The sequence below is a fragment of the Plasmodium berghei genome (assembly GCF_900002375.2).
Source record: "Plasmodium berghei ANKA genome assembly, chromosome: 2".
Lineage (NCBI taxonomy): Eukaryota > Apicomplexa > Aconoidasida > Haemosporida > Plasmodiidae > Plasmodium > Plasmodium berghei.
In genome coordinates this window covers 205,588-219,735 of record NC_036160.2, presented here as the reverse complement: position 1 = coordinate 219,735, position 14,148 = coordinate 205,588, and the positions used below count along the sequence as shown (strand labels likewise).

The 14,148-nt window shown below is 21.9% G+C and overlaps 5 protein-coding genes across 5 annotated transcripts; 3 read left to right on the top strand and 2 right to left on the bottom strand.

Moving 5' to 3' along the window:
- Nucleotides 1-439: 439 nt before the first annotated feature.
- On the top strand, nt 440-1,888 carry PBANKA_0206300 (centrin-1, putative; the record flags this gene model as incomplete). Its single annotated transcript, XM_034564741.1, has 6 exons — nt 440-563; nt 760-827; nt 1,080-1,166; nt 1,292-1,372; nt 1,462-1,521; nt 1,802-1,888. 6 exons carry the CDS (start codon nt 440-442, stop codon nt 1,886-1,888), a joined length of 507 nt encoding a protein of 168 aa, XP_034419789.1.
- Nucleotides 1,889-2,137: 249 nt separating this feature from the next.
- Nucleotides 2,138-3,571, bottom strand: PBANKA_0206200 (conserved protein, unknown function; the record flags this gene model as incomplete). The annotated part of the gene is made up of 1 exon (XM_034564730.1): nt 2,138-3,571. The coding sequence occupies one exon, from the start codon at nt 3,569-3,571 to the stop codon at nt 2,138-2,140; it is 1,434 nt and encodes a 477-aa protein (XP_034419788.1).
- A 448-nt stretch (nt 3,572-4,019) lies between these two features.
- On the top strand, nt 4,020-6,014 carry PBANKA_0206100 (CCR4 domain-containing protein 3, putative; the record flags this gene model as incomplete). The annotated part of the gene is made up of 10 exons (XM_034564718.1): nt 4,020-4,193; nt 4,372-4,496; nt 4,586-4,679; nt 4,779-4,850; nt 4,967-5,149; nt 5,261-5,310; nt 5,396-5,441; nt 5,535-5,612; nt 5,741-5,859; nt 5,939-6,014. 10 exons carry the CDS (start codon nt 4,020-4,022, stop codon nt 6,012-6,014), a joined length of 1,017 nt encoding a protein of 338 aa, XP_034419787.1.
- A 1,218-nt stretch (nt 6,015-7,232) lies between these two features.
- PBANKA_0206000 (ATP synthase-associated protein, putative) lies at nt 7,233-7,742 on the top strand (the record flags this gene model as incomplete). The annotated part of the gene is made up of 1 exon (XM_034564707.1): nt 7,233-7,742. The coding sequence occupies one exon, from the start codon at nt 7,233-7,235 to the stop codon at nt 7,740-7,742; it is 510 nt and encodes a 169-aa protein (XP_034419786.1).
- Nucleotides 7,743-8,541: 799 nt separating this feature from the next.
- On the bottom strand, nt 8,542-12,950 carry PBANKA_0205900 (Niemann-Pick type C1-related protein, putative; the record flags this gene model as incomplete). Its single annotated transcript, XM_034564696.1, has 4 exons — nt 8,542-8,613; nt 8,771-8,900; nt 8,993-9,065; nt 9,152-12,950. 4 exons carry the CDS (start codon nt 12,948-12,950, stop codon nt 8,542-8,544), a joined length of 4,074 nt encoding a protein of 1,357 aa, XP_034419785.1.
- Nucleotides 12,951-14,148: the final 1,198 nt, after the last annotated feature.

Genomic DNA, 14,148 nt, shown 5'->3' with positions numbered 1-14,148 from the left:
TGACATTTAACAAGCGCTAATATAAAATAGTATTAGTAATAAATGGAATCTTATTTTTACAATTTTCTCTTTATTTTTTTATGCGATATTTTGTTATTCAAAAATAATTTTTTTAATTATGATAGTATTGAGAAAAAGTATATCCCTATGTATGTATGTGTGAATGTACTTGACGATTCGCTCAACTTGGATCCGAAAAACTATATTATTTACACACGTTTGTACCTTTATAATAAAACAATACATACCTTGAATAATAAATAGATAAGAATAAAAATAATATATGACAAAAGTCATTTGTTAATTATTCCCTTGAAAAAAAATTAAATACGAATTTCGTTAAAAATATTTTTCTTTTATAAAATTATTAAAATAAATTCACCACCATATTATTATATTACAAATATATTAATGCATATTTTAATCGAGATTAATTAAAATGAATAGAAAAAATCAAAATATGATAAGAAGCGCAAATACTCGCAACAAAAGAAATGAATTAAATGATGAACAAAAGTTAGAAATAAAAGAAGCCTTTGACCTTTTTGATACAAATGGAACTGGTAATTATCAAAAAAAATGCTACAAAAAAAAAAATTGTGTGTGTAATGTATAAATATATATGGAGTAAGAACATACCCTTGTTTGATATTAAACCTAGAGGAATACCAAGTTGCAGATATTTAAAGATAATATAATGAGTTTATAATTGTTTGTTTTTTTCTCTGTTTATTTCCTATTGATTTAATCGGTATATAGGTAGAATTGATGCAAAAGAATTAAAAGTGGCTATGAGAGCCTTGGGTTTCGAGCCCAAAAAGGAAGATGTAATAAAATAAAAAGAAATAAGAATTATATGCATGTATAAACAAGTTAAACTAACAATAAATATGTGTGAAAAAAAAATGCCAATCAAATATGAAAATATATTTAATTTACAAACTAAATGGAAAAATACCATATAATTAATGAAAAAATAAAGAAATAAAACAAAATAAAATTTGTTTTTTACTATAAAGCATAGTTATATATATTGTTCATCGTCTTTGTCTTTTTTTTTTTTTTTTTTTTTTTTAAAGATACGAAAAATAATATCTGATGTTGATAAAGACGGATCAGGTACTATAGATTTCAATGATTTCTTGGATATAATGACAATAAAAATGGTAATTATTATACATTAAAAAATTTTCGAATACTATGGACGCGCTTTTTTTTTTTTTATAAAATTTGTATGTATTTATGATTTTTTTTCTCACCGAATTTATTACTTATTTTATTCCATTTCCAGAGTGAAAGAGATCCAAAGGAAGAAATATTGAAAGCCTTTAGATTGTTTGATGATGATGAAACTGGAAAGATATCCTTCAAAGTAATTTTCACATAAAAAAAAATAGTTTTAGCTAGCTCCAATTTAGCTATTTTTTATTTGTGGCTATTTTATTTTTGTTTATTTTTTAGAACTTAAAGCGCGTTGCCAAGGAACTTGGCGAAAATATAACTGACGAGGAAATCCAAGAAGTATGTGAATAAATTATGCATTAATAGTCGATGTTTTCTCTTACATATCAAAAATTTTCAAATCATAAGATATATATGTATAGTTGTAATACTTTGTGCAAATCGGATAAATTTGCCTGACTTGTTCATATTTTTTTCATTTTTCCAATACCTATTTGAAAATATGCGGCATGTACACACAAATATATATATATATACATAACTGGTATTGTTTTTGAAAATATTGCCTTTAATTTCTTATGTACATATTTTATTTTTATTTTTCCATTTGTCCTAATAGATGATTGATGAAGCAGATAGAGACGGAGATGGGGAAATAAACGAAGAAGAATTTATGAGGATTATGAAGAAAACAAATTTATTTTAAAATTATAATTTTTTTTTATGTAACTGTCATATCTTTATCATTGCGAAACTCACCACTTGTGATTTTTATATGTATTAACAAATACATATATATATGTGTATGTATATATTTCAAAATAAGTTGCATTATCTTGTTTTTATTCCTTTTTTTGAATACTAAACACTGTAATTCACAACAATATTTTATCATATTTTTCTTTTTATATCACCATTTATAATTTCATAAAATACAAAAAATTGCATAAGTTGGCTAATTTCTTCTCTTTTGGGGCTTAAATTTAATATCATCGGTAATTTCAATTTTTTTTTTTTTTTTTTTAAATTGTTTTTTTCGTGGATGTGAAAATTGTTCAGGGGTGTTTTTTTCAATTTCATTAATTCTATCATCTAACATGTCTAGTAATAATTCGTCAAATATTAACAAATTCTCATAAATACTTTTAACGATTTTTAAATATTCTAATTTTATATCAAAAATAATTCGTTGAATGCAAATAGAAAAATCAACAAATAGGTTAATATCTCTAATATGTAAAAAAGCATAAGACCATATAATTTTGATTAATATATCATTGTGATTTCTTGAATAAATATAATTTTTATTTTGAATTCTATATCTTAAATATGGAATTAACAAAATGAATAATTCTTTTACTAAATTATTGTTCATGTTTATTTTTGCTAAACTATATATTAATTTATATATCATAACATTTGAGAGTGAACTTATGTTAAATTGAGGTTGTATAAGATCGTTAATATTATTAATCTTGTTATATTTTGGAATAACAATAGACTGCTCTCCTTTATCCCTTTTATATCTTCCCTTTGTATTCCCATCTATTATATGACTATATCCATTAATAGATATACATTTAGTTTTAAGGATTTGGGTAGAAATTCCCTCTTTAGTCTTTTTATTAAAAGATTTGATATGAATTGGTTTTTTGATATCCCATTGTATTTGTACATTTATTTTGTTTTTAATTTTTTTTTCATAATTTTTTATATTTTTATTTTCGTTAATTGTATTTATAATAATATATTCCATAAATTTATTTAGTTTTTCTTTATTTTTTTGAAATGTGCAATTAAGTATAACTATGTTGTAAAAAATTTCGACAAAATGATATAAGGATAGTTTGTGTAAATGGAAATTATATATATTAACAAATAAATATTCTAAACTATTTATATCTCTTAAATCTGAAAACTTATTAAAAAAATATAATATATACTTTGTTTCCATAAATATTATATTTTTCAAAATTTTTGCAATAGATTCTTTATACAAAGCTGATGTTAATTTTATTTTATTTACATTTTTTATTTCAGGTTTAAGTTCTTTATTTTTTTTATTTTTTATAAGAAAATTTAAAAAAAGTGTGCAATCATAGACACTCAATTTTTTTATTGTACTATCTTTAATCATTTTCAAAATGTTAATATTATTTTCGGCATTTTTTTTCTCGATAATTTCTTCATAAAATATAGACTTTTTGTAAGTACTAGTTCCCATATTTATTATTTCATTTCGTCGTTGTTTCTTATTTCCCACCTTGTTTTGAAGTTTATTATTTCCCCCATATCTTAGCCCAATTTTTCTGCGACTAGCCAAATAATATCTTTTAAAAAAAAAACAAAAATTTAACGTTCGTACATTATTGATTTCACACCATATCATATCGTAGAAAAAAAAAATATTCCTTTTTCAGAGCAACTTAAATAAACCCAACTCAAAGGATATATGAATAGATGGATCTGCATATGTTTACATATAAATGTTTGCATTATGCTTATCTGTTCATGAGCAGAAAATTGTATAAACTATAAAAATGGCAAACTATAAAAATGGCAAAATATAAAAATGGCAAAATATAAAAATGGCAAAATATAAAAATGGCAAAATATAAAAATGGCAAAATATAAAAATGGCAAAATATAAAAATGGCAAAATATAAAAATGGCAAAATATAAAAGGATGGTATTGAAAAAAATGTAAGCATGTGCATAAAGAAGCATAAAAAAATTGGGAAAAAATATGTGTAGATATATGCTGAGGAAATATAGAAAAAAAAAATAATAAAAGTTATGAAAAAAATATATGCATATGCAATTGAGAGAAATAAAAAATGTATAGAGGAAATAAAATCAGAGTTGGAACTCTAAATATTTTCAACAAGTTTTACTATAATACTACTAAAAAAGTTTTAAGCAGTTCGTTTGAATATGCTAATAATACCAATCGTCGAAATTTACTTTATAACTATTTACTCAGCAACTTATTTGATATAATATGTTTACAAGTATGAAATTTATTTAATTATAAAACAACAAAATTAATTAACTAATTTATTTCATATGCATAGTGTATATAGTTGTATATATTGAGACGCTGCTTGTTTCATAAACACTGCTCAAATAATAAATTTAAAATATTAATCAATAGAATCTTCACTTCATATACTTTGTCAATTTTTTCAGGAAGTAGACTCATTTATGATAAATAATATTAATGTAAAATTCCGCGATTTTGGTTTTGCCTTTGATTTTCCAGCAAATTGTATTACACCATCAGCAAATAGTAACAACTGCTGTATTATTTATAAGTAAAATATAAAAGTGTGGAAAAAAAAAATATAAAAGATAACATGCTCATATCAATATAATTATTTTTCTTTTCTTTATTTATTTTTAGAAAAGATTTCAAATTGTTAAGTAAAAAAAATTTCGATCTTAATGAATCAGTACAAAAATATTTCGCAAAATATTCGTCAGAAAGTCAGTGTGAGGTAACAATTGGAGAAATATATTTTATATTTTTTTAAATGATGTGTTGGAATTATTTTATTTGATGTTACACACACTTTTCTTATTTCTACTTGTCTTAGATACAGGATGCATTTTTAATAGAATTGAAAAAGAGACAAAGTCTTGCCACTATGATTATACTCGAATTGGCTGTATTAAAAAAAAAAAAAAAAATATTTATATAATATATTTATGTATACTTTTATACCTTGTTAATAAATCACCTTAACAGTTAATATATTTTTATTAAACTTTTCAAAAAAAAAAGAGCAACACATTTATAGGAATATGCAATTGTCATATATATTGGAATCCTTCGTATCCTGATATCAAATTATTTCATACTTATTTAATTATAAAAGAATTTTATGAATTTATTGAAAATAATTTTCCTGATTTTCCACTTATTCCGTTATTATTAATTGGAGATTTTAATTCTACACCATTTTTGGTACATTTAATTATTTTCACTTTTTTTTTATGCATGTTTATATATACCATTTAAATATAATACAATATACAACTTTTATATAAGTTTACTTTTTTTTTCCAACTATTTAAGCAATCAGACAAAAATTTGAAAGGGCCTTCTACATTTAGTGGAGTATACGAGTAATGTGAAATAAAACAAAGTAAATTTAAATATTATAAAAATGTGGAAAAATTTTATGATCACATTTTTTCTTTTAAAATATAGATTGATAACCACAGGGAAATTGTCGAAAAATCATGAACATCATCCAGTAAAAAAAATATATATTTGTAATTTTTTATATTCAAAATAATATACACACCAAATTTTATGTACATATATAAAATATCTTTTTAATTATTAGTCTGTGCTACGAAAAAATACAGAATTGAAAATATATCCCGATTTAATTGTAGACCCGTTTAAAAGCATTTTCAATGATGTAAAAATCGAATATTTTAAAAAATATTATTATTTTTTTATTATATATATATTAGAACTATAATAATAGGAAAATTTTGTTTTATGTATACAAAAACTCGGCATTTTTTGTTTGTTTGTTATCCTCAGATAAATGGAAAGGAACCTCTTTTTACAAACAAAACTAAATCATTTAGCGGATGTATTGATTATATTTTCTATAAAGGGCTCGTTCCTTTATCCGCTCAAATTATTCCAAATGATATTGAGTAAATAAATTATTATATTTTATATGAGCATATGTGTGTGTGCAACTTTATATATATTTTATTTTTTATTTCTTAACAGGAATATTGAAAGTTTGCCAACACAAAAATATCCATCAGACCATGCACTACTGATATCAGATATATTTATTGTTTGAATATTGTCAAAATATTACCGAAAAGAGAAAAATAAAATATAAATAATTGTTAATATTATACAATTTATTCACATGTGTGTGTACAAATATATTAAAATAGATATGATATATAATTTTTAAATTAATAATTATCTTAACAATTTTTATGTTAGCATTACGCTATTTTTTTGTTTTATTTTACCCATAATTTTAATTTTATCTTGGATATATAATAAGAAATACCACACGGATATTGTTATTAAAAATAAATGACATAAAATGTGATCTACAACATGTTTTATTATTTTTTTTTGAATATTTTGAAATCGTATTAAATAATAACATAAATTTGTTTTATCATTTTTATATTATTCGTCACATTCTTTTAAATTCCATATTATGTATGTAGTATATATATCATGCCCTTTTATTACATATTAATTGAGGAATAAAAAATAAAAATATAAGCAAAACAATATTGATATATTAAAAATAAAAACAAACTTTTCTAAAATTAACCAAATAAAATACTTTGACAATATGCAAATTTTATCAAAAAAAATGACCCGTGTTTAAGATAGTTGTAATGAGAAAATAAAAACTAATAGTCAACTTTAACGAAATAGCAAAAGGGGAAAATGCTATGTATGTTTATTTCCCTATATATACATAAAAATCATTTATATGTTTTAAGGAATTTTATCTTTTTAATATATGCACACTATTTGTGAATTAAAAAAATGTATATTATATATTGACTATATGTATAAAAATAATATAATAACAATTAATAAAATAATAGTATTTTTTTCCTACTATTAATTAACACAATTTTCGCCAAAAGGAAAGATAAGCATATTAGTTTATTTTATTTATTAAAAAAAAATTTTAGAAAATATAAAAATAATTAAAACATAAATTTGTATATACATATTATATTATATATATATATGTGTGCGTAGTAATAATAGTGTGAATATTTAAAACATGAAAGAAAATATGATTTTTAATAACAAAAAGTTTTAGTAAAATAATCGGTTTGCCTAGGAAAAGTACCACAAAATACTGGCAAGGAAATTGAGTATTTATACGATATACATCGTATTAACAAAATAATCTTTAACAAGGAAAGAAAGAAAAAAATAACAAATTTTTATAAAACAACAAATAATTTTAAGTATACAGAAGATATATAATATTTCACACTTATTTACAAGACACACATAAGTTTAAACCAAAATGTACAGAAGGTATATTTGGAGTAGTATTTTCCGTGATGTTAATTATAGATTTAAGAAAGTATATCATTCATTTTATTATGCACAAAGTCATATAAAATATGTCATGTTAATATTATTTCCCGGAGTTATATGGTCAACTAGATATAGAGCAGATACGAAATTGGGATATTTTTTTTATATCAATGATGAAAAACTATATCCTCGTATAGATGATAATACAAATAATAATGATAATTATATTGATAAATATATGAGTTATACAAAAAAATTAGTAAATAATAAAAAATGGGTTAATGGTACAAAATTGTATTTAAATGATGATGTAACTGTTCAAAACGCAAAAAAAATTATTTATAAAAATACAGAAAATATTCCTAAAAATATTAAACTTGGATGTAAAGGAAGAATGATGGATGATAATGATAACTTAGCTTTAGCAGTTAGAGCTTTTTGTAAAAGAGATCCAAAAATAATTATTTGGAAAGATGAACATGCTCAGTTTGTTTAAAAATTTTATTTTATTAAAATAATGAACAAACTTCGCCACTAACCATGGATATATTTTTATCTTATCCAAATAGCATATATAATAACAAAATTGTATAGTTGTGATTGTCTATCTATTATTTATAATCAGCATTATTCTACCATTCTATTTGTTTATTTTTTTTTCCTTAATTAGCTAGCTGATTTTTTAAATATATACTGCATATATCCATTAACTTTTAAAATGGCTATTCCATAAATAAAGGAAAACAAAACATAATACTTTGTAAATCATATCATATATATTAAGTGTATATATACACATATTTATTACTAAGGATATAGTAATATATTTTTTTTTTAAATACCTTTTAATTTTTATGATATATATATATTTTTTAAATATTTTGCACCCGCACAATATTCATAACTGTATTATATGTAATCATTTTATATAATTATGTACAAACTTATAGAATGATAATACTTAAAAAATATATAACCAAATGGGGTAAGTAAATAAATAAATAACATTGTATTTTTCGAATATATAGATAGAATTATTAACATGATAAACCTAAAAGCACATATGTACATTTATATATGTGCAAATTTTTAGGAAAGAAAGTAAATTTTAAAAGAATAATTTCAACAAAAATGAATTAATCAATAAAAGGTGAGTTTAAAAAAAAAAGGTAATTATAAATAAATAATAATCTTAATTTTTCATAAGAATATTTGTTTTTATATATGAATAAATTAAATTTTTATATAAAATAAATGATTAAAAAGAATAAAAAATTATATATTTTTTAAAAGATCTATAATGGGCCAATGCTTGAAAGAAGAACTGGTAAAAACATGGAAGAATATATTACTGAAAAAAATAAAACCTACAATTGTAAAAAAAAAAAAATAAATAAATAAGAAATAAGAAATAAGAAAAAGATAGATATATAAATATTTATTTCCACATAAAATACATTTTGAAAAAAAAAATGGTAATATGTATGCCAAACATTTGAATTGTCTCTCTTTTTCTGTACTTACCAAAGATAGCGTTTGAAAGAATATGACAGTAAAATCTTTGTTTGAAAAAAACAAGGTGCTTATAATACACCAAGTTGATAAACCACTATGTAAGACCGGTCCCATCATCAAATACAAACTTTCCTTCATTCTGAGAAATAAAAATGGGAATGCAAAGAATATAAGGTGGAATATGATGGAAACATTTCATTTTCGAATTTCAGATTTCGAAAAAATTATTACTTTTCATTCCGAGTTCTACCAACACTGTGTGTAAACGCCTGTACAATGTGCGACGTATGATCAATAGAAAAACCTGAGCAGAGAAAATAATTTTTTTTTTGTAAAAAAAATAAATATAAAATTTTAGAGAGCAGAATATAAAACCAGATTTAAACTCACCAATTGAAAGGACTAGGATAACCATTGAAATAATATTAACTGTTATTCCGCACAAACACATAAATCCAAAAATGGATAAATCGATAAGTAATATAATCATGGCTATGATAAAACATGAACTAAATCCTTCAACAATATATGCAGTTACGAATAATATAGTAAAAATTGTTATTCCCATAGTTTTGAGAGTTATATCCATAATTATTTCATCAGTCTCATAAAAGATAGAACTTATATGAAAACAAAGTAATTGTATATTTTCGTCTTCTATTTTTGCAATTTCGTTACATTTTTTTAGCCACATAGATGAATCTTCTGAATCATCAGTATTTTTTTGTACATATTTAAACCTCCATGCTACTAATTTTTTATTTAAAAATATAAAATCATCTTTAAACATATTTCCTGTATAATCATATTTAACCCAATTAATAAATGTATTATAAAATGCATCAGGATCTTCACTTTCCAATTGTTTACTATTATTATTTACAAAAAAATTAAAGCCATTTGATATACCAGCTATAAAATCTTGTTTATCAAGGTTTTCATGAACTTGTTTTAATTTTTCATGAATTGTAGTTTTTTCCCATCTTATATTTGTATTTGTTGGTTCAACATCTGAAGGCTCTTCATTATTATCTATATTATTTGAAAATGAAAAAGATAAATAAGAATTTGATATATCATCATCAAAATATTCGTTGCGTAATTTTCGATACTTATTTAAAAAATTCTTATCAAAATAATATACTTCAATTATATCACCAAGATTTGGAAAATGTATCGCTCTTTGCTCAATAAACATTCGAATATATGAATCAGACGGAAATGCTTTAACATATCTTATTCCTTTTTTTATAAATGTACAACCATAAATTGATAAAATAATAATAAATGAAAATAACAAATATACTATTGTTTTTCCTATTCTAGATGATAAAAATGGTATATAATAATTTTTTATCAGTTTACGAAAACATTTTCCAATATTTCCTTTTGGTTCTTTATATATATATTTATAAAATAATACATTGTCATGAGAACTTAACATATATATTTTTTTATTTTCACCTTTTGTATAATTATTAATTTCACAATCTTTTGCTTTATTTCGATTTCCTTCATTATTGTTATATATATCTTTATTGTATTCATTTTTCGAACAATCATTGTCATCATTTTTTAGATTTTGAATTGCATTACTATTATTTAAACAAGATGATGAAATATCGTTTGATATATGTAACACAGAGCTACTTGAATTTACTTCAATACTTCTTAAATCTTTTTCTAAACTGATTTGTGATGTATAATTGTTATTTATTTTTGTATTATCATATTCTACTGTTCTTCCGCTTAATTCTTCATTTTCATTTCCATCATATCCATTAATATCATTTCTTCTATTTATATCATCATTTATATTATAATGAGAATAAATGTTTGAGTTATCATGTTCAGTTTTTTGGATGTTTTGATTAACATTTGAAGGATAAACTTTAGATGTAGAATCTTGAATATTTTTCTTCAAATTATTATCAGAATTTGTTATGCATTTTGAAGTATTTTTATAATTTCCTCGATGTTTTGAAGTTTGTTTGCACCCTTTAAAATCTCGACCCCCAGGAGCGACATCCACGATAGTGCACTGATCATCTCCTTTATTTTTTGATTTAGAAGAAGGCTTATTTTTCTTATTATTAATAGATTCTTCAAAAAGATATAAATTATGAATCCATTGGTAAATTGAAAGGCTTTCATATTCAGCACATGCTTTTTCTTGTTCTTCTTCAGTTAATATTTCCAATGATAATTCATTATTATTAGGTAATGAATTATTTATTTTATTTATTGAATCTTTACAAAAACAAGACGACACTAAACTTATAATTGGTGAAAAAATATTTTTTTTTTCTTTTTCTAAACGTGCTTCTATACATAATATACTAACTAAAATAGTAATAACCAAAATATAACTGAAAAATAATGCACTTGTGGTAAATAAAGAAAAACTATAAATAGCATAAAATGGAGATACTGCACTAATTAAAAAAGCAATAACATTAGTTAAAGTTGTTACTGTAATTGGTACTGCACTGTCTCTTAAACACATTTGAATTCTTTTTCTATCATCTTTAATCATAAATAATAAAGAATATGAATTAATTATAACAAATACATCATCAACACATACTCCTATTACTAGAAAAGGAACAGTTTCTGCAGGGGGTACAGTTTTAATTCCTATAAAAAATAAAAATCCAAAACCTGCCAAATATCCTAAAAACCCACAAAATATTCCAACAATAGCACAAAGTGGCTTACTTCTATATAAAACAGAAGTAACATTATTAAATAAAACATACATAAAAATAAAAAAAATTCCAATTAAAAATAATAACATTGTTAATTTATCTAATTTAGATATTCTATCAACTTCATCTTCAAAACTTCGTTCAGCAAATACATGAAAACGAACATATCCTGGATTTCCATCATTTGTTTCTTCATCAGAATTTATTGCATGATTAATATTGTAATTTCGAACATAATCGATTAGTTTTTTTTCAAAAGCTAAAGCATATGGTTCATATGTATATGAATTATGTAAATGTAATATAGTTACTAAAGAATTTGCATAATTTATAACATAATTAGATCCGTTTTGTGTATATTGGGGATTTCCAAATATAGATTTTAATATCATACCTTTATATGATTTTCTATTTACATAAAAATTTAAATTATCTACTTTTATTGGATCACCAATTTTTGCATTTCCATTTTCATAATATAAAAATATTGAACTTCTTTCACATTGACCATATTTTTTTTGACAAAGATCATCTAATTTAAATGTTATTTCCTTTTTTAATGAATCACTTACAGTTCTTAAATTTATATCTAATTTTTTATGTTGGAAAACATTTTTTAATATACATCGATCATTTTTCACTAATAATGGGGGTATATAATATGGAGGATAAAATACATCATTTTCAAATTCCTCAAAAGTTGGTGCTATTTTTTCTTCATGGGGCATTACTATTTTTTTTCCTTTCAATGAAGTATATAATTTTTTTAATATTTCAATTTTTTCATAAAAAAAATTTATACCATTTTTTAATTTTGTTCTTATACCACTATATTCCATATCTTCATTATTATTTGGTTCTTCTTTTTCTTCATCTTCTTCATCTTCATCATCGTCTGTTTCCTCACTTTTATCTAAATTTGTTTTATTTTTTTTTTTAAAACGTAACAAATTATTTAAAGAAAATTTAAAATTTAGAGAAGATAAACTTGGTTTCCAATCATAATTAACATTAGGATCTATATTTTTATTAAGTTTATCAAATACTTTTTTTGCAACTTCTGTTTGTTCAACACCTATATCATCAACTTTACATTCAAGAACTTCTGAACAATCTATTTGAATATCAAAAATGTTATCTTCAAATTTTTTTAATTCATTTAAAATATGACCTTGTAATAAATTAAAATTAGATTCTATTAATATTATTGCATTTCTATTTCTATGAAAAAAGTCATTTATCATTTTACCATTATCATATGTGTAAGCATTTGCTATTGAATATAATTTAAATACATCTTTTTCATTTTCTTTATAATAAAACCCCGTTGACAATAATCCACATCCAATCAAACTAAGAAATATTATCGTATATGGTCTATCATATACAAACCCCGCATATTTATATAAACAATTGGAAAATTTATTTAATGAGTAATGTTTTATTTTACTGACAAATCCCCCTATTTTTCTGAAAAACATTTTCCTATACACCTTTCCATAAAATAATAATTAAAAAGAAAGGAATATTAATAAAGCATGCCTGAATATTCTTTAGAACTTATCATGTGATGATGTGCACATATATCTTTATATATATATATATATATTACTTCACTGATTATATACCAACGAATATATTATATATATGTTTGTCTGTTTATTTATGAAAATTTATTAAAAACAAATTAAAAAATATATAGCATCATATTTATACATTTGTAAAAATCATATAACTCAAGAAGCCAAGCATAATGCGGTTCTTATAATTAATTCAAAAGAGGTAATCAAAACGAATAAATAGACAAAATTATTTTAAAAAATCGAATAAAAAAGAAAGGAATTATACCTTTTTATATTTCTTAAATATACAAAGTAAAACTATGCATATATAAACAAATGCAGTATAATCTAACACAAATAAACAAATGTGCTAAATAACATAATATATAAACAAATTATTTAGCATCCGTCTAAAACACTTATGTATTGCAATTCACGCAAGGATATATATTATTGCGCATCATGTAATACATACTAACATGTGTTAAAAATCATATACATACATATATACATAAAGAGAGATAAATTTTATGGAAAAAATAGGAATGTGTAATGAAAACCTAATATTACAATTTATAAATGTTGTTTACATGTATTTCTCTATATTAACACAACATGAATAAAAGAAAAAATATCAATTATGTACATAATATATATATATATATATATATATCAATGAATATTTGTATTGGCATAAACGGAAATTAGTAAAAAAGCAGCTACTAAACATCAAAGTAAATTGTATAATAATTAATAAAAATATATGAATAATATGTGTCCCTATATATAACTTATAAATTCCAAGTTCTCGTTCATTATCACATCATAAAAATGGGAAAAACAAAATAGTGTGGAAAACATATATTATAAATAATTTAAAATAAAAAATGTCGCGAATAAAAAAAAAATTTTTTTTTTTTTTTTAATTTTATCATTATAATTAAATTGATGAATTATGAAAGCATTAAGTTATTATCAATCTTTATGTATAAAACATTTGTACAAAATTTTTATGTATAAAATTTTTAGTAAAACATTTGAATAAAAAATTATAAATTAAATATTTTTGAAAGCCACGAAAAATATGAAAATCTTAAAATTTTAAATGAAGATTTAA